General features: G+C 39.1%; 2 protein-coding genes across 6 annotated transcripts in view; one reads left to right on the top strand and one right to left on the bottom strand.

The window, feature by feature from the left end:
• OLAH (oleoyl-ACP hydrolase) overlaps positions 1–27,974 on the top strand; it is a 221,580-nt gene that overhangs the window by 72,459 nt on the left and 121,147 nt on the right. The gene's annotated exons all lie outside the window — the stretch shown is intronic.
• Positions 1–27,974, bottom strand: part of FAM171A1 (family with sequence similarity 171 member A1) — a 96,828-nt gene that overhangs the window by 8,421 nt on the left and 60,433 nt on the right. For 3 of the 5 annotated variants that reach the window (XM_061468372.1, XM_061468374.1, XM_061468376.1), the window contains 4 exons: positions 27,703–27,930; positions 22,077–22,169; positions 16,726–16,884; positions 11,422–11,598 (listed from right to left, as the gene is read on the bottom strand). In XM_061468372.1, the coding sequence (XP_061324356.1) occupies positions 11,422–11,598; positions 16,726–16,884; positions 22,077–22,169; positions 27,703–27,930 (657 nt within the window). Of the gene's footprint in view, positions 1–11,421; positions 11,599–16,725; positions 16,885–22,076; positions 22,170–27,675; positions 27,931–27,974 lie in introns of those variants that run through there. The other 2 variants (XM_061468377.1, XM_061468375.1) reach the window with 2 other exon arrangements.

Raw genomic sequence — 27,974 nt, 5'->3', positions numbered from 1 at the left:
ACTAATAGACCTGAACCACAAGGTGAGAAATAGCCCATAGGGCCAAAATCTGCTTCTAAAATGTCATTTGTAAGAAAACTCCTGTAAGCTTAAACTTTGTAATCTTTTTCTGCAAGTTCTAGACAACAAGATTGTGCACCAACTATTCAAATACTTAATAACGTGAAAAAGACTAAAAGAGATATAAAACTGCTGATTAAAAACAGAAGACTGGAAGGACCTGGGTGATGAATTCATCATGCTTCCCATACTTACCTTACCATCTCTAAGCCCTTTACATTTACACACAAGCAGAACACATATGCAATGTAGCAAAGTTCATTACCTTTGCAGTCTATATAGCTACCTCCCTGCGCAGAAACTATTACTGATTCCCTCACTAGGGGGAACTTGTGTTCAGCTTGCCTTATTCACATCGCACTGAACTCTTAATGAACACAATCCTCCTAATGGCTCTTTAAAAGCCTTTTGCTCATAATACTCTGCTTGCATAATGCAGTGATCAAGATACTAACAGAGGCTGAACTCTTATCGCTGTGAGCAGAGCTCAGCTGCCATCCTGCCAAACAAGCAGCAACTCAGATTGCTCATATTTTAGCAATGAAAGGAATCCCTGTATTTGCAATTGAAGCAAACAATAGTATCTACTGCACATGATCAGTCAGGTTTCATGCTTGTCTTCTGCTCTTTTAGGTCACCCTTTTTTTGCTAACCACTGGATATACACAAGAAAATGTATGGGTCTATATAACATTAGAGAAAAACGTAATTCCCTCTTTCTCTTACGGACAGTGAAGAATTTCAAAAGACTAACAAATATATCTGATACTGGTAATGGAACTTTTGTTGATGATACCCTACATATCAGTATGTGATGACTGCTAGAAAAGAACTACTTTTTAAATGGCACTCTCCTGACTTCCTTCATCAAGACAACACCAAGTGCGAGTTCCTAGGAACCATGGGTACACATCATCAACTGCCTTTTTTAATACCTTCTTGGTCCAACATTTTAGTGATAAACTCTCCTCTTATACTTTCACCATATCTTACCAGTAGTCCACTAATAAAACCGAGCATCCTCCCACATGATGGGATAACAAGAATGAAGAACTTCATCCTTCAGAACAGCAGCGGCAAAACAGGTTCGAGTGGAAGCAGTTGAAACGCAAAGTCCCGTATTGTTTCTTATGCGACCATACAGCTGTAAGCCAGCACAGTATTACTGGAGGGAATCGATATGCCTTTGGTATTCTCCAAATCCATCACAACATTTCAAGTCTCTCTCGTATTTCCTACTTTATAGCTTCTAATATCCTGGTTGCTTTTCAACTATCATTAAATACCAAGCAGCATTCTTGTAGTTTACTACGCACAATGCCTTGCTTTAATAACTAATGCTGGACCTCCTACCAAGCAAAACCCAACCACATTGTACTTTCTGGCCATTGCTCCTAGTGTGTTTCAAGCTGCCTTGAGTAAGCAAGACTTCATCGCTGTGCAGCCTCAAGAGTGAATTCCCTATCCTGCCCCAGATTCTTCCTTGCAGGGTGAAACAAGATGTTTTACTCTTCTAAAAAACACAGCTGCTTATCCTCTGTGTCGTCACATACTTGCTCTTGTAAGCAAGAGAGGAGACTGAGGGGCAATGGGTAAAGGACTTTTTCTGTCCTTTCCTATCCACTAGCCTGCAAATGGAGTAAGGGCAAGCAGCATTCATTTTGTTCTGTGCAAGCAGGATTCCAACTGCAGAACTAAGCAGAAGGATTTAGGAGGGAAGAGAGGTTTTAGCTCCCTGCATGGCTGTATTATGATCATTTAATTCATTATTCTCCAAATATCCCATAACATCTACTTCCTCCCCTACCCAAGGCAGCTCAATCAACTGGCTTAATTGCTTATGAAGTTTAATATATGATGTGCAATAATTGTTAAGTAACAAGTGATATAGGATTATAAATAAAAAGCAGTACAGATAATTGATGTAATAGAACTGGTAATTTTTGTTCAAGATTGACTGTGTACTTACAAAGAAAACTTGTCAATGGATCTCTGAAGCAGAAACAGCAAGTTCAGTATAGTTTGTAAGCACTGTATGATTTGGGCCAGTTTGCCATTAATTCCTAAGAAGTGTCTGGTGCTCCATGGAAAACTTCTATATATAGAGACATTCTTGCGTATAGATCACTTTTACATTTCTCTTCCTCTTTTTCCTCTATTGCTGCTCAGTGGAGCCAACATGCTGATCCAGGATTCAAGTCAGGGGAGCTGTCTCCTGGCTCAAACTAATGGCAGGGGGAGAACCAAGAAGTTTCTTAACTCTTTCCTCACTAAAATTATATTTAGGGTTACTGACCTTTTCAAATAAATGGTGTCATTTAACAAACTTTTAAAAAAGCTTATAAAACAGCTACCCAGCACTCCTTCCTATACAGAACTTAAAACCAAGGCAAGAGAATTACCATCATCGACACTACAAAGGATATAAAAATGAGAGTACTTTAAAAGAAATGCAAATCAAAAAACAATCAGATAAAGAACACTGAGCTCCATCTGGCCGCAAAAAAACCCATATATCAGAGACAAGTTGAAGATTTCAGCAGAACAGGAGAAATAAATTCTGCTACAGAGAAGCATCTTAATGCTTTGCAGTGACTTTGATTCTGATGAACATATTTATCTCAGGCAGCTTTTAGGACTTGCCAGTTGGGGCAAGAAAGGGTTACAAGTAAATTTAACGGCAACAGGTTTGCACATTAAATCTTTGTTTCAACACACATTCTGCACCAAAAATGTTGTTGTGTAATTTGAACTGGTTTACTTTTAAATCATATTGAGAAACCACACTTTCAGCAAGGAGGGTGTCCACGTGGGCAGCTACTGCAAAGAAGCCATCACAAAACAGCTATTCTAGACTATTTTCCTGCACAATCAGGTCACTACAAGCACAGCCAGTCTACCAAGAAAAGAGACATCCTGTTGTCTTCAAAGGCACTAATTATTCAATGTGGCAGCTTGCTGGATCCAGGCAGCATGAATGGATCTGATTTTGTAGCACGATGCCTCTGAATAAGACATTGCTTCCATATTTTAAAGCTAGACCTTACTATTTTAAATTAATCTGTGGTGAAATCCAGGGAATCGTGTACCTCTCTGGCTTCCACGTGTGTGACTCTGCATGGTGACAACCTTGTGCTGCTCCAGCTCAAGCAAATGGCAAACCTCTGACTGGCCTACATGAGGCAGGACCACACTTCATTTAGGCGGGATTGCCCCACCAGGCCACCTACTCCAGAGACATGCTTGTGACTCCTATTGAAGTCAAGAAGAAAGGAGACAAATTCCCCTTGTGTGTGCTGGCTGTATGGGAAGTTGCATGCTGGCGCCCCAGCACACAGTGCGACTCTCTGGGAAGATGTACAATGCTGCTCACTTCAGGTTGAACTTTCTAAGCTAATTGTTTCGGAGCCTCCCAGATCATTACTGCTGCAGTGATTTCTGTTGACTTTGACTGTGACTTCTTCCTATCACTGAGCAAAACAGTTCTGGTAAATGACTGTCAGAGGAGCATGCTGTAGCCAGCAGCTTTCCCTAAGGACAGTCATAAAGTCTAAATATTGCTAGTGTTTAAATATATGGAAGCTGTGGTATTTTTTTCCATGGATTACTTTCACATGTGAGCTTTTGGTAAGAAACTCTTCCACTGATCAAATACTGGTTGTTTTTTATTTTGTTTCTTTTAACTGGCATCATCCAATCCCACTCAAACAGGGAACCAAAACTGCGCTATTTACAGCATGAATTATTTCCATCCAATAGGTTTGACAAATAAGAGGATTTAATTAGCCAGAGAGCAAATTAAGCATAATCCCATTATATGAATTTATTTTTATTCACAAGATTATCTTCCCTGGACAAAGGAGTTTTGGAAAGAAAAGAAAGATACTTTTAACTGTACAATTAAATAGCATAGATGTTTTAAATAAATATAATGGGAAGGGCTTGTCTTTCAGCATGGATCTTTTCTACGCTGTTTATGATGTCTTGCAAGACTGCCATTGCCCCTTGCTTGGGCAGAGATTCACAGTTAAATGGCGATAAAGGTGTCAAAAGGAATGAGGCAGGTTGTTAAACAGGGTGTGGGACAGCAAAGGATATTCAAAACATACAGTGTTTCCAGGAGTAATTGATTTAGACACTTCAAATGGCAATGTTGTTATGGAGGTTAATCAAGGGCAAGTTTGTGAAAATAACTTCCTAAAGCATGTTCTGACATACATAAAATGAAGCTTTTAATTCTACCAGCTGAAAGCTGCTTATCAGATTTCTTCTTCCAACCGAAAATCACCTCTAATCTGCATCAGCACAGGAAGTTTTACTACAGAAGGATAGTTTCGGGTGTTTTTTTTTTTTTGTTTTACCTTTGTTTATTTTCTAGAAAGCAAAAAGCTGCTGGAATTGGAAGCTGAAAAATTCCTTCTTGAATATTGGTAGAGATTACAATCCTCCTGCCTTCCCCCAATGCACAGGGGTTTAAAAATTCATAGTATTTCAGTTAATATTACAATTTTGGTTTTGGAGTTGCTAGGCAACATCAAAAAAAAAAAAAAGTCCCTGCTCTGAGCTCATACTTTCATTATTCTGCCACTCTCACAGAATTTGTTACACAAGCCTTCCAGGGCTGAATCCTGCTACTGTTCAAGCAGCACCATCATTATTTGGTGCGCTGTAATGGAAATGTTTTTAACATCATACCTTGAAGATATTTGCAAGGATGTCTAACTGTTCTATTTGTTACTAGTGTCTGAGAAGCTCTGTAGTTTTTGCCATCTCTACTCATTTTTCCTCTTAAATCACCTGTCAAGTAAAGAACAAAAGAACACAACAGTTTCATTATTTCATAATTTTAATTATGTCAGGGCAGAAGGCAGAGCACATTGTCCACAGAACTGCTTGCATTGCTTCAGTCCCCTAGCATTTCCTTCCAGAATGCCAGAAGAGATTACTAAAGGAAATGACTTCCATACATAATTACTGGTTAATAATTGTATTTCAAAAGGGAAAGCTTAGCTATGCTCACTAGACCACCATCCCTAGTTACTGGTGTATGTGAAAGATATTACCTTTAATATTTATCACATTATTAACCACATTCAGTCAATTACTGACAAAATTGTTAGAACAACTAACAAATAAAAGCTCAAGGCAGTTCAAAACACTGCATGCCTTTTCCTTCAGTCAGCCTCACATCACGCTCACATTCAGTTTCTATTTTTCAAGCTGGAAGTAGAAGCAGACACACTTAGATTTGATCTGCCACCCAGGAGCTGTCCCAGCTCCTCCTCAGCCTCTTCCAGCTCCACCCAGACATTTCACACCCTGCTCTATGCACTCCTGCATGTATTTCCACCAATCTCCAAGTCCTCTCCAGCTCTAGCAGCTGCACAAGCACAACAACCTTTAAATCTCCACTTCTGAAATTTCCATGTCCACCTCTTCCCACCTTCTACTGCATGCCTTCTGTAGGTGGAGCTACAGGGCCATCTACATGATGCAGCATATAGTCTGTTACTAAAACCTGTTCCCAGAAGCCACACTATTTGTATCAGCAGTGACATAATAGTAAAGTATTTGCATTTATCACTAAGCTTTGGCACCAACCTGATTCCTTGACCATCCTCTTAAGCTCCACCAGCATGCTATGCCATACATATCTGCTTTACCACAAATGCAACTCACACGGTGTATGAGATAGGCAGAGGATCAAACAATCCATTCACATCACTTTCACATGTCTAAGTCACAACATCCCTTTTAAAACCAACATACATATCAATAAACAAGCACAACTGCATCCTGTGATCCCCTACACCTCTCCAGAGGAATCACGATAATGAGAACATACCTCAGTGAGCTACACTGTGAAGCACTGGAGGAAGAGCTTCTTTTCCTTTCAATGCTGAGGTCTGTCTACTACTCTGCAATTGTATCTGCACCTATTATGTACACATCGTAAATGGTAAAAAGCTGGGTTTGGTAGCTGCCATTTCTATGGCAACACACAAAATATGAAATTCTTTGAGAGCAGTTAGTTAAAAATCTGTATCCCTTGGCGTATTTAGTCTTTAAGAATAATTTAACCTGCACAGCTGAGATAGAAAAGGAAGTCAAAAATTGTCATAGAATTTGTAAACTACGGAAATAGTGTAGCTATGAACTTTGTGAAAACTTGGATTTCTTCTTGCAATCTGCAAATACATCTCCATATTACCAGTGAATCTGAGCTAGAACCAAATGTTCTGGATCTGATTATATTACATTCAAAGAGGCAAGTACTTGTCCCGAGTGTCTGATCAAGTAACAGACAGCAGAAGCTTTTGTTAAATGATTGTTTTGTGTTATGCAGTGTATGTCTGCAATCAGAAATTAACAGAATTCATAGCAAAAGGGAATGATTTTTACTTTTAAACTATGAAAACGTTAAGTCAGTCTTGTCTTCAGGTGGATTATCTTTGCTACCACATGGGGAATCTTGAATCAGATTTTTACAAACCATGTTATTTACAAAACATGTGCAGTGAACTAGACAGGTAAGTGAACAGAAACCCGCTTACATCTTCTGCCTGACAGTAGCTGTTGCTCTCTCCCTATGAACAAAAACCAAGCACCATTTAACCTCCATGAAATACAGCAAAACCATACTGCAGTCAAGTTTAAGTAGGCACTGATACTGTTTGTGCATTATGTATACCCTCATGGCTTCTGAACACAGAAAACATTATCTTCATTTTGCTGAGGAAAGAACATCAGGAAATTCTGACTCTACAAAAATAAATGGAAATTTTACCGCCAAAGGCAGGACATCACCCTGAAAAAGCAAGTACCAGACTCTGAAATGTATTTAGAAATCTATTATGGCATTAAATGCAGTCAGAAAGCACTGACCAAGCACAGCAGAGTACATAAACTATTGTGCTTTACAAAGCTATAAAAAGTGCTCCCCAAGATACTCTTCTCTGTATTCTGCCATCACTTTACATTAATACATGGTTGAGATTTCAGGCACTGGGGAAACATACTGCTCTGCAAAGAAGCTAGTAATTTAAAGACAACAAGGTCATGTCAAAGATGTACACCGAGTGTTCGGAGAGGAGGAAGAGCAGACAAACGGTACTTCATTTACCCGTACTGCACAAGAAATAACACATTTTAAGGAGGAGGAGCAAAGGAGTGTAGGTTTAACCCCTTCACTCCACAGTCCTTTGCCCCACAAGGTAAAAATAGTGTTGAAAATATTTTCCTGTTATTGGGTGGAATTAATAAACTAGCAGATACATTGATACTGCCACTGAAGAATAAATCCCCTTTCCGTATTATGCATACTGAAATATTTGGTAATATTTTAAAGTCCTTCATACAGCTCTAGATGTGGTTGTAGAGGTCTAGTTGCAATATAATGCCTCTGGATCACATGGGATGAAACTGAGGACTTAAAATGGAGAACTCTGGTCTTACAATTTTACTCACTGAATCCAACAAGAAACAGACACCTTAACATAAAGCGCAAGCCATTTAAGTGGGGGCTGAGGAGAATACAGCTAAGCAAGTGCTGTGTTATTCAGTCCAGCTGGTGAAAGCTGGAAATGATACAGGAGGTACAAAGTTTCCTTCCTACTGGGATCTGTAGCATTCATTTCTGACTGAAGAGGACAAGGCTAGAAAGAAGTCTTGGATAGAAATCTGGTGTCCAAGAATAGAGAGATTAATTTCATTGCTGTAAATCCTGCTGACATCAAGGCAAATACAGAGGGAGGAAGTCATGATCCCAACCATCTGTTTATGGATAAAGAACAAAAAAGTTTTCCAGCCCTTCAGATTTTGAGAAGAGAAAAAACCAACACATTTGGGAAAGAAAAAAAGCCAGGAACCCAGAAAACCACACTGAGCAATCCTGATTTATAAAAACAAGAACCCATATCTCTTCTTGTTCAAACCTTTAAGTGTGCACTATGAAATAAAACTACTCTCCTACAGCAGTGTGAAACACAAGAGATACGGATATGTCAACAGCAGGGAATGATTAAGATACATTTTAGAGTATGCACCTCCAGAAAATCAGTGTACCTGTGCTTATTATTACCGACACTAAGAAATGCTGCAGAGAAAAGTGGTGGAATGCATCTCCATCACAAGAACAAGGCTAGACATATTCCTTTACCCTAAAACTTCTCCCAGGCATAGCTAGCTGCTCTTTATTAATTATCCAAAAAGGTATTACTGCTTTAATTTGCTTGTTGTGCATGCAGAGCAGTAAGTTTGTTTTGTAATGGAAAATCTCATTTGGAACAGCCTAAACTAGATGTAGCAGATTGCCTTATTTTGATGTCAGCCTGCTTTTTCTGGCTGTGTGTTTCATCAGTGTCAGTGGAACCACCCTCAGCCCTAAGTAGGCTATGCTGCTTCTCCTCCTTCTCTCAAGGGCAGAAACTGTAGTCATGAAAATACAGATTGTTTACAGTAAACATCCTAAAAAGCCATTAATTATTTTTGGCTGCTATAATATGCTAATATGCCTAATTTCTGTAGAAACTATAAAAATCTCTGCACTTCCAATCAGGCGCCACTGGGTTTATATTAGTACATCATGAGATCAGCAAAATGTATGAAATTCTGAGGTTTAAAACATATTTGTGGTATTTCTGTCCCTTCTCCATTTTCCCCTCTAAAAGTGAAAAGTAACTCTGCTTTTTAGAGCAGAAATTATACTTCATGCAGTAATGATGACAACCACATGGATTCTAAACAAAAACAATGGCTTGCACGAACAAGCACCCACTGTACTCTGCTAGAGAAAAGCACTGCACTATTGCCTGGTAATAGTCACAGTTCCCTATCTCTGGCATTTACTCGATTTTCAGATACAAGTGTGAAAATTTAATCCGCTGAAAATCTATTAAGGAGAGATTGCAACAGAACTATCACTGAAAAAAAGCAGCTCCTGAAATGAAAGACAATCAGAATAATGAGGTTAGGTGTCCTCTCCTGACAAGGCACAGATTTGGCAGTGCAAATGTGTTAAACTTATTTGCCAGTTAACTATTTCTCCAGCATGGAGCCATCCCAGCCATCATCCATCCTCCTCCCTTTACAGTCCAAGCGCAACAGGAATGGGGAATGACAGGATAACACCGTGTTTACTTTACATATAGCTACTTTGACAGCCCTTAGAGTGCTCATGCAGCCTGCACAAATAGAATGGCTGCCCTACTTATTAAATTAGGCTACTTTAATATAAATTGGTTGGGACATGGCCAAAATTCTACTAGAACTGGCATGATGCAGTCAGGGCTCAAATGCGTCTTTGTTCAACATCTTTGGTTGCATGGAAAGATGCTTGCTTCAGCTGAAGTGTGAGCTGGAGCCTAAGCATATCATCTTCAATACCTTCCTCTCCATGGCTTTGTGAAGCTAAGCGACCCAACAAAGACACATTTTGTTTAGTGGTCCTCAAGCCTTCCCTTTCCAATAACACAAGTCCTCCAGCAGTTTGTCATGAATCAAACAAGGCTGGACTTGTCTCAAGATTGGGAGCCTCAAGCCTGCAACACTAATTAACTAACCCGTATTGCTCTTTACTAATATATACTGTACACAAAAGGGTAACTAGCTTTTTATGCGCAAGAGTAAAAACCATTTTCCACACCAAGAGCCTTTGTGGCCCCATGACAGGGGCATGGAAATTCAGCCATAAATGAGAAAGCTCTATAATCAAAATCAGAACCATTTTACTGAAGTGAGTGACTAGCAATGAAGCAGTCTGCAGCTATAACACAGCTGACAGGAAGGACTGGGGATGGACTGCTTTCTGTGGAGAAAGTAAACGTGAGTCAGTCTTCCCTGTCTTTTTCTGAACAAGGGAAAACAAAATAGTTTATAAATTCACAAATTAAAATCAGTTTCAGGAAGAATGCAGTGAAACTTAGTGTGAGAGCACCACCAGAGAAGTGCCATTTCCACAGTTAAGGGAAACGCTGAATCCATTCACTGCACTCTTTTTTCTATTACTCAATTTTCATAGAATCATAGAATCGTTAGGGTTGGAAAGGACCTTAAGATCATCTAGTTCCAACCCCCCTGCTGTGGGCAGGGACACCTTACGCTAAATCATATCACCCAAGGCCTCGTCCAACCTGGCCTTGAACACTGCCAGGGATGGAGCATTCATCATATTCAAATTTATTCTTTATTAAATCCCACTGTTTCACACTCTAATACAGCCAACTTCTGACAGAAGACTTACAGCATGCTGTTTGAAAATACATCACCTTTTTCAGTGAAGAGAGGCAGGAAGGAAGCAAGAAATGTTTCCCCCTTCACCTCTCTCACTCTCCCTCCCCTCCCTTCCGCCAACACGCTGGTTTCATGCTTGTTGCTCTACTCCTGGATGTGATCATACACTGGCTCAAAGCATTTGCCTTGCAGGGACAAAAATCCCACCAATTGTCTATACAGACCCACATTTCTGGCTCTTTTTCTTCTTCTCTTCCTCACAGCATCTATCTTTCTCACCTTCCAGCCTTCTTTTTTTCACTTCTTTTTCTTAACAACCATCTGGTCCATATTTAAGAAGACACAGTGCAATTAACTGAAGGGGGACCACCAGAAAAGACTTATGGACCCCTTAATCATTTTCACTTGGAAGGTGTAAAGATGGCCAGCACAGTATACCAGCTAGCAATGAAAAAACAAACAAACAGAAATAGGGAGCCTGAACCACATATTTCTGGAAAACGTCCTGTTTGCAATGGGAAACATTATCCTAAAGTGTAGAACACTGAGTGCATTTTACAGCTCATATTACTCACTTGGTCCTTTCAAAATTATTTTATTAATTTTGCTTGCCTTATTTTTTTTAATTTGAAATCATTTATATGTACTTTTCTGCTTTAATGTAGTAGTCAATCTTAAAGTGATTTACAAAAGAAGTTGGTACTATATTCCCTATCTGACAGGCAGGAAACTGAGCTACAGACAAGAGACAGACCAAAGGTCAGATGCTGGCTGCTGGCAAAGATAAGGCTAGTTTCCATTTCTCCAGGCTTCCAGTTCAATGCTGCAGTAAATATGTCTTCCTACTTCTCCGCCTGTGGGTGAAATCAAGTTCTTTCAAGATAGTTTTTACATGAAATATTTAATAACTGCAAAAATGGTACATTTACAAAAAATTCTGTCTAGAAGTGGCACACAATGCTACTCAAGTATATTTGCATATATACTATGTATTACTTGATGAATAAAACTCAGTCTTCTTTTAGACAGAAAACAGATTTCTGTATGCTTACGTTAACATAATAAATACAGCAAGACATTTGTTTCAGGCAAATGAAGCCATCCAGGGAATCCCAATGAGATGTTACCTACCAAATTTTTGGTCAAACCTCCACGCTGGAACGTGCGCATTGTGCTTCAGGTTGCTGTTTGTTGGCAGAGGCACTGTTACATAGATGGGGCCATTCACAGGGATTGGAGTCCCATCGCTGTTGAGGAGATGAACGCTGACTGCAGTGACAGGGGTGAGGTCATACCTAGTGCTGTTTCCTACCAAGAGAATGAATGAATATTGTGACCACAGAATTTCCTAGAATTTACACCCATGGTGTCCAAAAATGCAGTACTACACCAGCGTATTTCCTCTAGGGACTATGGAAGTAATCCTCCCCACCTTACAAAATTCACAACACAGATATCCATGCTTCTGTATTTTTCACTTAATTTTGGAAAATTGTGAAGAAAATGACAATGAAAAAATCTCCTGCATATATTTTAATTCATCTTAAATAAATATATATGAATATCACAGTGATAATCATGGCAAAAAAAAAAATAATCTCACAAGCCTTTACTATAGCCTCACATGCCCCTATTATAACTGACAGCCAAACACGCAGTGCAACTACAATGATGATCAGGCATATGTTTAAGAATGCCAGGATGGGTTTCCTTTGGCCTTTCACTGAAATAAACCAAGCTAAAGGGATTATTAGGATACACAGTGTTAGCTCCTTATCTATGTAAGGTAATAATAATTACTCTTTATGTTTAAACTGCATGCCAATGGATGTTACCTCATGACAACACTACTTAAAAAAGCGTTATAACCCTTCAGCCATTTAACCAAATTAATCAATGACAGGGAAAAATACCATGTATATATAAAATATATATATATATATGCACACACACATGTATTCGGGGTATATACATACATGTATTCAGAGGAGGAAAGCTTGAAGTTTAAAACCAAAGAGAACTGAAACTTTAAGCAATAGTGGTAGTAGTTCAAATCTGAAGAGATGGAGCTTCCAGTTTTACGGGTCCCTAGTGCTGCCAAGAGCATCAGTCCTGCAACCTCCTTCGTGCTAATCTGGGGTTGTGCAGCTTGTCATCTTGCTGTGGGGCTAATGTGACAGAAGTAGCAGCGGTGCCTGGTTGGCAGAGCACGGGGTACTGTCCTTCCTGCAATCCTGGTGCCTTACATCAGCATAAACTGCCTGTAAAAGCACATTCACACTCCGCAGTGGTACACTACCTGCAACGCTGAGACACACAGTATCCTCAGGAACATGCATTATCTCAGTGACTATTCATTAGGATGAGTACATTTGAGAGAATGAAGGGAAAGCATTAAGACCTTTATGACTTCTCCTAACAGTGAGTAAGTCTCAAGGAATGGCTTTTAAATTTGTTATCTCTGAGTAACAGCTCACCAAAGTTAAGACATCACCAGGAGAGGGGTGGGAAAGTGGCAGGAAATTGGCAAACGGAAAGGAAAAAGATAAAACTCCTCAGAATTTTCAGATTCTTTGGATTTTGCAAGAGTTGCCAAACTGAAGACATGGAAAATAACCAGCATGTGGCTTATTTACTATAGCATCTGCTCTGATGCACATTTTCCCCAGATTCCAAGGCAAGCATCACTGCTGCACAGCTGACAAGCAAAGGGGAATGCACGCTGCTTTGATCTACTGTGAACGGCAGGGCAGAAGCATATCTTCCAGAGGAATTAAAATGCTGAGAAAACAGGCACTCCGAAGATGACCATATAAGAAAGCCACAGAGCTAACAGAGAGAAAACCAGAAAAAATAAGGTTTGGAAATTCAGTTAAGGTGTAGGGGAAAGCTGAAAGCCTACCCAAGCATTTGTATATTACAGGTTCCAATGGTGCACAGTATCATCCCCTTACAGCCTTAGAATATAAAATAGAGGAGGGAACTGGTGGGGGAAAAGTTGTTCCATTACTCCCGACTGTTCGATCCACTGCTTCTGTCACGCACCTGTAACTTATGTCAGACTGATACATGTCCCCAGGTCACTGGACTTGAGCCACTAAGTTTCTCAGGCTGTATCACAGAAATAAATTCCTGGTACTTAGTAGCATAACCTGACTAAGTTCTGGCATACTACAAATTCCTAATGACAAAAGGTACAACTTCAGATCTTAGTTATCTGAAGTAAGATTAATATTTAAGATTAAATTATATATTTTACTTATTTTTAGATATCAAATGTCTTGAATTTCTCTTTCATTAGTGTCTTGATAAAGCATATCTGCCTAATATCTGTAAATATGAGTTTTCATCCCCAGAAAAAGCATTCTGACTTTGCATCTTTTTTACTTAAGATGTACTGACTTTGCTCTGTGTTGTCTTGTACTGATGCTTTGCTCAGTGCTGGGTTGAACAAGTTATATTAGAAAATGGAAGAAATTTCTGAAATCCACTGACCTCTGCAAGAAGAAATAATCCTTCAGTTTTCCACCTTGCACAGTATTTAAATGCTCATTAAAAAGATAAATCTTTGTCTTTTCTGTTGTAAAGGTAAATTAAAATCAATGCTTATGAAATTCTCACATGCTAAAAAATGATAAGCACATGCACAGATTAAATGGGAATGGACTTCAATAAATGTCAGCTTTCATTTCTTTCTTATCATTTTTGACTTCTGGTGACCTGCAAAGAGCTCTAAAAATAATCAGAGGAAAATCCTCTGTGATTTAGACTCAACTCTTTATAGAACAGACTACAAATGCAGCAGGAGTAATGGTTATTAGCCAGCTTTGTCCATTGCTGTAGCTGATGTCAAGTTTTGTTTACCTTAGTTAAAAAGACAAGATACTGTGAAACCAGTCTGTTCAACTGGTGATTAATACAAACAATAAGCTAATACTATACAGGCTTGTCACTACGAGCAGCTAAATTCTCGGAATTTTTATGTTTGGAACATGCTGATTCATGCAAGAAATTTTCACTGCTCCATATTCGACACCCAGTTGGGATTTAGTGGAAACTGTTGAACTCATAGACAATAGGTCTTAGTTAAAACAACTGTAAAGTCACTCTGGATGAATACTAGTCAGAGAACTGAGCTCACTGAAACAAATGGGAAGACCTCTCCAAAACTCTACAGACATGTAGGACTGTGAAAGAACAGAGGAGTAACTGGGTGGGGAAGAGAGGTGAGAGACAGAAGAGACGGAGCAGTGTTCAGGAACACTCCAAAACTTCCCATGCATGTAAATGATAAGTTTTTTTAGACTTCTAGAAGTTTTACATATTTTCCTTTTGATAAGAGAAATATTCAAATTACCCCAGCAAGTGGTGATTTCATTTTTTATTTCTGAAAAAGCTTTTCAGGTGAAATCTTCACCAAGCCATGTGGAGATGAAGGAAAGCAAGTCAAGCCAAGTTTAGGATTTTATAGTTCCATCTTTCCACAGGAGGAGAAACTTCTCATAAAAATGGAGAACATTTCACCTATACTACTGTGCATATACCAATATATTGTATTTGTAGTCTGTATTATATCATACTGAATACTAATACTACAGCATTCAGAAAACATGGCTCTTCACAGTCTTTTAAACCCCATCTGCCAGTCATTTTGGTCTTTTGCGACATACTTTCACTTGAAGGCTAGTAACAGTCAAATCCAGGGCTCCATGCTCAAGTAGAAAAGGTTCTGTCATGCAAGCAAACACAACACTAAAAATCCAGGGGCGCATTCACCTGTTTTGTAGGAGGCAAAACAGGAGAAAGACGATATCCCGGCTATCTGGGGTGTTCAAGGCCAGGTTGGACAGAGCCTTGGGTGACATGGTTTAGTGTGAGGTGTCCCTGCCCATGGCAGGGGGGCTGGAACTAGATGATCTTAAGGTCCTTTCCCACCCTAACTATTCTATGATTCTATGTAAGTCTCAGGAAAGTGACCATCTGAAAACTTGGCAAGACCTATTTTCACTAAATAAATGCAAGGGTGGGAAGTTGGGTTGCTGAGTACTAAGGAAAGACTTGGGAATCCCACACACATTGTTAACGCTTTGTTCAGTGGGTTTAGAGATAAAAAGAAAGGAGATGAGGAAGGAGACAGACGAATGAGATCAAGTGCATTCCTTCATTTTAAAAAAGAGATAAAGAGATATTTGATCATGTCTGAATATGAAGAGCCAGATAAGACTGATGGTTGAAGATGAGAATAGGGAAATAACAGAGAGAGAGAATGAGATAGGATGAGATGTACTCCCTGGAGCAGACAGAAGTATTGGAGTAAGGTAGCAGACGTTCCTAATCATAATAGAAAAGGGGATATTCAGATTTGTACACAGGGAAGTTTATTTTGCCTTTTTTTTTTTTTCTTTTTTAGGGAAAAGATAGCAAGCTCAGTATATACACACATGACCTAGCATTCAAAGTCACCTAGATCAATACATCACAAGTAAACGCATCCTGAGAAACAGCAGGGGTTATTCAGCCTGCTTCAAAGCAGGCTCTTTACGCCTATGCCATCCTCGCAGGTCATTCCCTAACCTTGTCCAACACCCGCAAGCAATTGTTTCTAAAGCTTAAACTATTCTCACCGTAGTGAGGTTTTTCTCATAACTAGTCTGTATCTCTCTTGCTGCACTGCAAGTCCACTGTTGCTTTCTACATCACTAGGAACATAGAGAAAACATTATTCTCCTTTTCCCAGCAGCATTTTATGAATTTAAAGAGCTCTGTTCCCAATTCTTCTATTTTTTGCTAGCCTACACAACACCAATTATTTCAATTAAGAGTAAATGAGAAGTGGAAGAAGATTAACAGGCAGTCACAGTCATAAAAATGTATTACAACTTTGAACTGAACAGTGGTTTTGTTTCTACTATGAATTTTCGTTGTTTTCCCTTGGTGCTAGATGAATTTGCACATTTTTGGCTAAAGCTAGATTCAAAAGTATTAACCAAGCCATTGAAACAAGTCATAGCTGAAACAACAGAATACTGAATCCTTGATATACAGGCATTTTATTTATTTTTAGAAAAAAAATGAACAAGAATTCTATGGCATCCTCAAGTTAAATTCTCTTTTGTCCCTTCACATTAACTTCCATTCTTGTATGTGCATGTGTGACACATTTGGAAACTTAGCTCTAAACTACAAGTGTTAACAAACTTTTCTGATCTCCCAAGATCAGAGTTTTCACCTTTGGTATTCAGTGGCCCCATTTAAGGGACAGCGGACCTTGCTCTCTTGCTTATTGGAACAGCACGTTGGTAGGGAAGTTGAACCTGTAACATCACATGAATTTTAAGGAACATCTGCTGGAATGGGGAATGGAAAAAATTGTATGGTCAAAAGTCAATCTCAGGACCAGTATGAAATCAGAGCAAAAACAAAGTAGTGGGTTACCTGTTCCATTTCCATCTAATCCCTGCAAATAAGGAAAACTGTCCACTTCCCAGGGTGAACTGGCTGCAGTCAGATATGCTGTCAAATCGCTGTAGCTAGTGTTCTCAGGTAATTTCACAGATCTTCTCTGAAAGTGAACTTGTGGCTGAGTCCGTGCACCTAAAAATAATTAGAAGTGACTTTATATCCAAGGTGGGCAGAATACGTAGGTTTCTGCATTTATGGAGGCACATCTACAGTCGTCTTTTATTATAAATTGTGACAGTTTGTGAAGGATAGAGACATCAGAGGGCTATTATGAAAGAGGGGGGAAAACAGTATTTTTACACTTATTTTGCACTCGCCATTATTTTTCCACAAGTATTACAGAGCAAAACTGTTAAGGCACCTAATGTCAGAGGCTTTTCTTGCTATGTTTTTCTCCCCTGGATCACCTCCAATTTCATTACATGCTTATTTTAATGTATATATCCGAAACTAAAACTGAGTTCAGAGACAGAGCACGTGAAAGCATAGAAAAGCATCCTGTTCACCACATTTGTTTATATTTTGTTTTTCCTGAATTCCTGAAATAGCAAGATAAACGTAATTTATATTCTTGAAAGTGATTTTCTAAGGGACAATTCTACCTGTAGTCCAAATTAACTTGTGTAATCTCTGTATTTAATTTTTACAAAGCTTTGGCCACATGACCTACCTCTAGTGCTGAGGGAACAATTGCTTTTCATTTAAATCCCTGGATAAAAAGATTTACTTGACAAAACTTGGGTGAAAAGTTTCCACATTTTCCCACACAAAGAACACATCTAAACAGAATCAGATTAGTGGGCATCTAAGATTTCTCTCTTTTCCTCTGTGTTGTATAGTTTGAGAGTTTTTTTCAAGATCGCTAGGTGTTAATTGAGGGGTCTTTGCTGCAACATGATTTAAGAGTGTTTTATGTGCTATGGCACTTCATGTCTCATTTAAATCTCAGTTTATAAAGTCAACAGTCTTTTTTTCAATGGATGCTCACCATTATCACTGTTCAGCAACACACAGCAAGACTCCATCTGCAAATTTGTGTGTGCAACATGCAAATTAATTTTTAAATCAAAAGCTATTGTATTTTCTGGAGCTCATTTTGAATATGCACAGAACACACACACACACCCCAGCACAAAATCAAGAGGCAAGCAGGTTTTTTCTTAATTCACATTTGACTATGCAGTTCAAAGATGTCAACTCAAAACAATTTTGCTTTTTTTCCCCTATTAGTCTCTGCCAGCACTTTAAGGTTACATGCAACTTCACGGCAAGAAAGATTAAAGAGTTTGACTCTCAACTCCTAAGCTCTGTAACTGCCAATGTCATTAACCAGGAGACTGGAATCTTTTCTTCCATTATCTTCTAGCAGAAGCTCTAGCTATGAGAAAACACAAAAATTCCACAGGACAAACTTTGTATTGGCCAACAGGAATCGCTATGTAGGCAGGCAAGTACCTCCAAATGGCTGATCACTGTTTAGCTCTCATGTCTTTGGCAATTCTGCAAGAAAAAGCTATAAACCAAGCTTTTCAATTTCTGAAACACATAAGTATTTACAGCAGGCTCTCAGGACTGGCAGTATCCTCAAGTGTTTAAGACAGGCATTACACAACACTCATGTGAAATAGGGAGAAATCTCCCTTACCCAATTTCTAGGTTTCAATGGAAAACAACACGAAAGACTAAATAAATTGACTGCAATGAACTTGGGGAAGCTTTCTCTCCTGAGTGCTCTGCAATACCACAGTAGTTTGCTATACCCTGGGAACAGATCTGTTCAGGGAGCTGGGAACCTCTGACTGCACTACTGAGCAGGCTCCTACAGCCCGTAGTGATAAGCGTTCACAGTAACAAAACAGAAAAAAACCTGAACACAATAAAGAAACTGGCATTAGGATTACCACTAACAGTTCAATGTAAAATTGTAGGCTCTTCTGCAGTCTGAATCTCTGGTTAAGATGACTTACGCAAGTTGCCAAGAACCAGTATTATATTTCCAAAGATCTGAAGTAATTAAGAATTAAAACCAAAGTAACTGCTGCTGAGTGTCTAACACTGTAGTTTATGTGAAGGCTCTACGGTCTTCTACTAACAAATAGCTGTTTTGTAGCACTAGGAGAGCAATGACGTTCCAAATTTTAACTAGATAGGGAGGACTCAGAAAGCCAGTCTTAGTTTCTTGAATCCTAAAGGCAGCACAAAGCATTCCTGTGACTTAGCCCCAAACCTGGCAGGAAAACTTGGATGCAAGTTTTAAGGTGAAAGAAACAGCTTCCTCTGTAGATAGTGCTTATACCTACAGTAAATCAGTGCAGAGTAGTTAATTCACACTCTACGTTAACAAGCTCTTTGATAGAGATCTAGCCTCAGCTGGACCACTCCAAACCTGGCAAGAGCCTTTGAAGGCGCAGAATACCGGGACCTACCGGTGAAAGGCTTGTGAGGTAAGCAGCTACCAAAACTTTTGCCTTCTCTCACCACCTTGCTAGAAAATAATCCAGTGTATTCCTTTAGAGGAGGTCATAGAGGATTTGGGGGCATATGTTTAGGAATAGATTTACTGGGGGAATTGGAAGTGGTAAAATGCAGAGACAGACTTGTGCTGACCATACTCTCTTTTTTTTCAACAAGTCAACACTTATCACTGGGAGTGGACTGTTATTGCTTCTACTGAAGGTACCTGGACAGCATGCTGGGACATCTAGTCTAGGTCCTGCTTTGCCTAGAAAGGTGGGACCAGATGATCCTTGAGGTCCCTTCCAAGCTGGTATTCCACGATTCCATGATATCTAGTTTTGACTTAAAAACCCCAAACAAAATCCAAACACATTCAAGTATAAAACTGGCATGTGACCTCTCTCCACTTGGTGAGTGCCATGAGGTATAAGACTGCTGAGCACTGATCTTACCTTCTTTAAACATCTTCTTGTCATACACTGGCCCTGCATTGAATCACACAATGATTCAAAGGCTGTCAGCTCCAGTTTGGACTGGAGTCTGGACTGGAGTCCAAACTCCAGTTTGGACACACCTGAAGACATAACCATCTCAAAGAGTCCCTCTAGGGAACCTCTCGTCACACTGAATACATGACACATGGCATTACTGGCATTTGAGCTTCAATCTATGCAAAATAACATTGAAGTATCAGTAGTTCATGCTCTGATTGCTCATATGTCAGAGGCAGATAGAGGGTACCCATACAGCTCCCATTCACTGAACGCTGAAGGTTCAGCTCATCACTGGGCTGGTATTAAGTAACTTAAATGACCCAGTGGCTGGCAAGCTCCATCCCTTGCAATTACTGACAGAGCAGAGCAGTGGAATGTAATGCCATCATGAAAATGAAGCTGGCTGCATCAACTCAGACAGACCTCTCAATTGCATAATAAGTCGCTTGCTTGCTTAATTATTCAGAAGCAACTGGTAACTTACTGTACCAGACAGACCTTTCTTTCCCTTTGACTGGTGCTTCCAACACCAGTGTTCCCAGTCTGTTCCTGGGTATAATGGGTTCTGTTTTGCTCTCATTTTTGCACTGAGGTAACTCCTAATCAGCTCTTTTGAAGCAGAGTGAAATTACTGGGAAATAAATTGGAGAAGTAACAGAGAAAAACTAGGTCACAAGGACCTTGGATCAAGACAAGAGAGGCTCCATTCAAATTTTAGTACAATGTCTAGGCTGTCCTTCATTCAGGTTTCACCATAAGAGAATTCCCAAGAAAAGGATTGTGGGCTGTTCCCATAAAATAGTTTTTACTGGACAAGACTGAGAGTTCAAATCCCAACCCTTAGAGTACTTGGGGCATCACTTTCCTCTTTTATCCTCTTTCTCTGCTATACCAGCAGAACCAGTAATACTATTCTAATTTATATATATATAGGGGACACTTTGGATCAATTCACTGAAGGGAGCATGATTATGTGGGAAATATTTATGAGTGTCAGTTGTTAAATTGTCCCTCTAGCCTTTTAACATCCCTCATTTATTTGAAGAAAGGAAGCTGTAAATACGAAAAGACTGTTCTTTTAAAGTTAACTGCATATTAGCACTTTACAAAAGAGTAAAAGTATTTAATATACTGTGCTAGTAGAATACTGTTGGTAAACAACATTTCATGTCTTGTCTAATGGAATCCCTTGTGGTTTAACACAGTTCACTGTCCATCTAATCTAAACCATTAGATAATATAGCTCTCAAATTGCAGAATGTCTGTATGGCAGCTGTGCTGTTCTCAAGCTCCTTCTGAGCATTCCATCAGCTACCTAATTTGTTTAGTGCTTTTTCAGCTCCAGTTGTACCTACTGCTATCATTAATGAAAAGCCTATTGTATATCTGGATGCTTTCTAACTATAAAAAAAGGTGTCAGGAAAGCATAACTGTATTATATTCTCTCAGATAAAACAAAGTTCTCTTAGGATATTATTGAAGGTAGTATTCCCATGCTTATTAATTATCTGGTGGAGTGATGCTAATCATAATACACAGGAATAAGACAAAGTTTATGCACAATAAGCTCACAGGAAGAATGTGCCTTGTTTTGGCTCATTAAAGGTATCTTTAAAAATTTCTGTTCTTACATCAACAGACTTACCTCAGTTGTCACATCAACTGGGCTAAGTCAGGTCTGATCCCTAAATCAGATTAACATTTTATCCTTTACTGTGTAATTCAGAAAACACAGTGTTCATCCTACTGATGCTACTGTTGCTTAAACTTCTACGTTTGGCCTTATGAAAAGGTGATTCAAACTTTACTCTTCTAAAACAGTGGGTTTTATTTTGTAATATGTGGGTTTGCAGACAGTCTGATAAGGGGTCCACAGGAGGTACTTAAGAAAAGTAAGTTTGTATAGGATATACAACAAAGTTGATATGAGAAATTTTTCTATGCCTTAAATTTCTAAGGCCTTCACAGTAGGAAGCAATAAACAAAACCAGATAAATTTCTCAGACAATAACAACATCAGAAAACATTTTCTGTAAGGGCAGCTAAATGAGGTTAGATATAAAAAAAGAACCGAAACACTTAACAGATAGCAAAATAAACTTCATCTCTAGCTCTCAGACAGCACACTGAAGTCCAAACTTGTTTATTACCAAGTAACTTGAATTCCCTAATCACAGCAGTTAGGAATGAATTTAGCTATTAATCAGTTTGGTAAAACCATCCCACAGAATAGCATTCCTTGAGGAACTCAGAAAAACTCCCAATGAGATAACCAGTCTCATCCACAGGATAGAGTTCAGAAAGTATCAGGCTGTCAGGCTTTTTGTTTAGAGACCCTCAAATTTCACTTCTGACTTCCAAGAAACATCATACCTTGAAATCCTGAGACTATCTGGACTACATCATCATAGACCATGAGAGTAGCTGAGCGTTCAGGAAGAAGGCCGAGACTCAGTGAAGAGAACACTGTGGGAGAGAAGTGGTTTAAGTGGCATATATTTGAGTTCTCATAAACGCAACAACAACACGTACTTTCTTCTACATTTTTGCAAAAGCAGGCCACCCAAACTATTATAATCATACTGTATACATGGCAGAAACCATATGCATTTTCTAAACCAAATAATTAAACTGCCAGGGTATTATTATTGACCTAAACAGCCTGTTCTACACTTTGACTCCTGCAAGTCGTGCATGGTAGCTGAAAGCACACAAGAGTGCAGAGTGAAGCAGGGTTTTGGGTTATAATTCCCAGCTCCAGAGAAACACTTGTCATTACATGAAGAGGACTGGAACAGTAACTCAGTCTGACTGCATTATTTTTCTGTGAAACAGCTATACTTTTTACCTCAGGAAGATATTAATGAAACTTAACTTTTAAATACTTTGAGATTACATAAAAAGTCATACAGAAAGGTAAAGTATGATGAATAAATGTGAATAATTTGCTTTAAAATACAGCATGTCCCTACTGAGTCACCACCCACACTACAGCAGTGTTATATATAGCGGAACTACTGTCTCTATCAGTGGTGCAAAAGGAGAGAGATAAATGGTATTTGCTGCAAGAAATTTGCCCCCAAGGACCTCATTTGCCACTGGGTACTGACGTTCCTTACAGGGGACTGACGTTCCTTACAGGGGACTGTGTCTGTATGGACACACATCTCTGAAGAGTGAAGATCATGGTATAATTTCATGCTAAGTTCTTCAGACCCAGAAGACCAGAAGTACGTATGGAATTAGCCACCAAGCACATCTGACTCCTACACCCATGAAAACAGTAAGAAGTAAATCTGCCCACAGTCCGTGCATGGCTTTCAAAGACAGAAGAAGAAAAGGAGATTAATAGAGACTAATAATTTTTTGGAAGTGGGCAGCATCCCACGTTTGCACCTGGAAAGTACTCATCTCATTCTGAAGAGACCACAAGCTGAGGAAGACATTTCCAGAACTGATTAATGGAACACTGCAAGCTCTTCTGATTTTCTGGAGCTTCATAAATTTCCTCTAAACTAATATCTATTACCTAATACAAAAGACTGTATAGATGTTAGCTATGAATATGGAGACTATTTTAAGAAATATACTTTTTTAAAGATTACAAATTTTAGTATTTGGGAGAAATACAGAGGAAAGGAGAAGAAACTTGGAGAAACACACTGATAAGAACCACCATCTAGAAGATGGTCTTAACGTATCTGAGCATTGGAAAAATAAAACAAAGAATCATGTGACTGCAAGTACAGCTGAGAATTTTCTTTCCAATGCTCTAGATGTGAAACAGACCTATACATCAGGCAACATAAACAGGAAAGCCTATTGTAAGTAGCACTAAGGCCACACAATTACAGAATTTGTCTGTCTTTACTCCAATAACTTAATTTGCATGAAGAAAGCTAATATAATTTAGACACCCTAGGGAGCTCACTACAATAAAACATGCCAACATCTTCTTCCAACATATACGCCAGGCTATAATGCACATGCAACCTCTAAAGTTCCCTCGGGCTTTCCTGCACAATCTTTTCTCAGCATGACAGAAGGATGACTGTGACAATCCAGTCTCACTCCTGTGTAACCACAGCCTTCCCTGAATTAATTATTGCTTCAGCTCCAATAGCTGAGCTTAAACTAGAAAACATGTAGAAAAGCTATCAAATTTTCTTTTAAGGTGTCCAGTGGTGAAGAACACACCACAACATCAAAGTAAATAATTATGAGCACAGTTGAACTTTGTGCCTTTTTACCCATCAAAATTTATTGAGGTTAGACTTCCAGCCATTTGATCTTCTTTTTATACAAGCCTGCTAGACAGAGGAATTCTCTCATATCCTTTTCTTGTTCTCTGTGTGGGTACTGATGGATTACGATCAAATTACTCCATGAGCTTTCTCTCTGGTGAACAAAATAAATTAAGCACCTCCAAGTCTTCCCCTGAAGCCATATCTTCCAATCTTTTAATCACTCCTGATATAACCCTAGAGATATAAACATTCTTCCTGCAGCCTGGATTCAGAACTGGACACACATTTTCCTGAGTGGTCGCACCAAGGACAAGTTCTGAATCACTATACTCTGCCTTCTCAGTCTTTACCTTATTTTACAGCTAAGGATCAGATTATTCTGCCTTATTGCAGTGCTGAATTGGGAGGTAATTTTCAATCGCTCATCTACCATGACTCACATGTCATCTGCAGAGATACTGCTTCCCAGATGAGCTCCCCTCTCCCAGAAGCACCAGAAGCATCCTCTGTTCCTAGGACTACATTTCACCACAGTGAATAACATGCCTTGCCTTGACTGACTGTCATGGTTTCAGCTTGGAGAGAGTTACTTTTTTCTTAGTAGATGCTGCAGTGCTGAGTTTCAGCTTTAGTATGAGAACAATGCTGTTCACCCATGTTCAAGTTGTTGCCAAGTAGTGCTTACCCTGATCAAGGACTTTTCAGTCTCATGCTCTGCCAGTGAGGAGGGCACAAGAAGCTAGGAGGAAGCAGAGGCAGGACACCTGACCCAAACTAGCCAAAGGGGTATTCCACACCATAGCATGTCATGCCCAGTATATGCCATGGTGCTGGCCAGGAGGGGCCAATCGTTGCTCAGACACAGGCCTGGTATTAATCAGCAGGTAGTGGGTGTGAGCAAGCAGTTACATGGTACTTAGTTGCTGGCTGGGGTTAAACACAACCACGACCCTACCAGCTTGAATGAACTGTGCTGCCTTAGCAACTTCCCACTGTTCACTGCACACACTGCTCCAACAACATCCTCATAAACAGGGACTACCAGTCACAAATATTTTTCTTCCTAATCATTTAGAAAGGAAAATCTATGTGCAGCTAAGAGCAGATAGATGAGCACATCTTCCATCACGAACACTTCAACAGCTCAAGTGATGTTAAATTAATGAACTGTTAATAAGTGGAGCCATGGCTCTGGTGATAAATATTTCAATGGAAAAAAAGATCTTAATCTTTTCCTCCTACCATTTATCTTTATGTAAATAAATAATTTTTCTGCTTAAGTGGTAAAATGCTAGTAATTATTTTGGTTAATATAAGAAAAGTTCACTTCTGGCGAATTAAGGGAACAGAAAACCCTTGATGTTTATTCCTTAAAGCTAATACATGAGTTCAGTAGCTCCACAACTTTTCAATGTAAGATTACAACTAATGCATATTGACTGTGATGCAAACATCATGACTGCCTGTTCCCCATCATCCAGCCCAGATTAAAAATAACAAAAAATGCCATGGTTTTCAAGACTTCTATACTGTGCTGGTTACAAATTGAAGAGGCATTTAAATACAAGGCATTTAAATACAAACAGTTCTTGGAAAGGTTTTTAGAGACTACGTATCTTAGTCAATACAGAAACTAACAGCCTAAGTATCTTGGGCCTGAAGTTTTTCGTCATGTCCCTTTGAAGGACTAACTCAAAGAACAACCCCAGTAAACCTACATAGGGCGTATCAAGTTGTAACTTGTTGTTTCTTTAATCAAGGAAAGGATTAAGTTCAAGGTAAAGAAAGCAAAAGAAAACATTCTACTCCCAATTAAATAAATGGCAAGCTATCTACCTGTTTCAATGGAGGATGACCAGAGGTGAAAGGAATCTATTTTCTGAGGTAAGATCACATTTCAGCCTTGGAAAGATTTTGCGGAAACTACATACAATTACTGCTCTTTAAACTTCAATGACTTACCAAAACAACAATGCCATGTTTGATTCCCTTGCCTCAAACTCAGTATTTGAGAAAAAGCAACAAGAAAAAAACCTAACCAAACAAACTCCAGGCCATGGAGGAGTAGGCTGCATTCAAAAGATCTAGGGTGCAAAGTCAGAAAGACAGGAGACACAAAACAAGAAAAGGTTCAAGCAAGAAAAGGCTATTGCATTGTTTAATCATACATGATTGTATCTTAAGGAAGTACATGAAGTATGCTGAAGAAATTGCACTTCATCTTATTTAAACAGAAAAACTATCAAGGAACTTTTTAAACAGTCACAGAACAATTACAGTTGGAAGGAACCTCTGGAGGTCACCTGCTTCAACCAAGCAGGGGCGTGTCCAGCTGAGATTTGAGTATCTTTAAAGACAGAGCTTTCACAACCTTTCTTGGCAACCTATTCCAATCTTTGACTACAGCTGCTGTAAAGAATTGTCCCCTTTTATTTATTTCAAACTCGCCTTGCTGCAATGCATTTCAGTTGCTTCTTCTTTTTTCTCTATGCACCTAAGAACCTGGCTTAGTCTTCGCTATAGCTCCATTAAGCAGCTGGAAAACGTGGCAGAATACAGCAGAGGAAATGTGGAAGAAGTCAGTCTATCTTATCTGAAGCACACAAATGCAGATAAGTAAACAGCATGTTGAAATGCCTAAAGCATAATCCTCAGTTTGAAGAGACTCAAGTTCCTTTCCTCATCTGAAAATACATTTGCTGCTCCACCTTGCAGCAAGTTACACAGTCCCTCTGGCTGATATTAATAAATATTATTTAAAATTGATATTAATAAATAAAAATATTTAATAACTAAAATGGGGTTTTAGAAATATTAATATAAATAGATATTAATATTAATAAATAAAATAAATCTTAATAAATAAAATGGAGCCAAGGCATGGGGCTGAACACTGTCCTGTGATCATTTATATTATTTAAATATTAGCACACTTAAAACCTGGCATGGCTTTGGCATCAGCTAATTATCAGATCTGAGGTGATATTTGGGTGTGATCTGGATATAATACAAGCCTGGGACCATTCCCAAACTACTTGGACTCTAATAATGGCTGGGGATTAGAGGAAAGGCAGAAGAAAACTGAGGATGTGACCTTCACCTAGGTGTTACGTTTCAAGGTCTGAAAGCCATCCCCAATCTGTTCTATTTAGCAGTACATAAATAAGTCTTCATGACTCAGAATCCCATTCTATACAACTAATGCAATGTCTCCCACTTCCCATAAAATTGAGGCATTCTGATAAAAACTAACATGCAAGTATTATTGTTACAGTTTTTGCCTGCAGAAGAAACAAATCACGCTAATCAACTTTAAAAAAATCCTTACATCTGGATAACATAACTACAGATTAAAACTGTCCTATGGGCACAGCCAAGAATTGAAAGGCCAGGACTTCTTTTGTACACTACAGCCTATGGTGCAACAGTTGTTTCCACACCTTGAGAGAGAAACAAATGAGTGTATCACAGCTGCTGAAACAAAACACTTGGAAACAGAGTTCCCATAAAGAAAAAGATCTGGAATAGATTTGCATTTGCTGTGGAGCTCTAAGAGCACCAACAGTTGTTTGAAAACTGATGTAGCCCTGATGCCACAGTTTAACTGAGGAAGAATCCTTGTCTTTTTTGAACAACCCAGATGTTCTTCCTCCTACCCAGGATCACAAGCATTAAAAAATACATCATACAAAACTGTGTAGCTTCCTTTAGATGCAAAATCTTACCTCAGAACAAAAATAAAGATCTCTTACCAGGCAATCTTACAGGTTTCCACGGTGCAGAATTTGGCACATATGCATGTTTACTAGCAGTCACTATCAGCTGATTGCCCAGCTTATACTGAAACTTGAGGAAGGCAGTGCCGTCCGCTCCTGAGGTTCCAGATGCAATGGAGATCTGGTTGGTAAAAATCTCAATGAAGGCTTCAGTTACTGGCTGATGTGTGCTGGCATCGCTTACATGGACCTTCAGCGTTACTTCTGCAATGACAAACAACCATAGCAATTATCGTCCCAAAAGCTTC

Source organism: Pezoporus flaviventris, unplaced genomic scaffold, assembly GCF_033815535.1.
Source record: "Pezoporus flaviventris isolate CSIRO_AGI_PZ_B2104156 unplaced genomic scaffold, CSIRO_AGI_Pfla_v1 ptg000047l, whole genome shotgun sequence".
In the NCBI taxonomy this organism is placed as follows: Eukaryota; Metazoa; Chordata; class Aves; order Psittaciformes; family Psittacidae; genus Pezoporus; species Pezoporus flaviventris.
The sequence above is the reverse complement of the archived record's forward strand: the minus strand, read 5'-3'. Positions and strand labels throughout refer to the sequence as shown.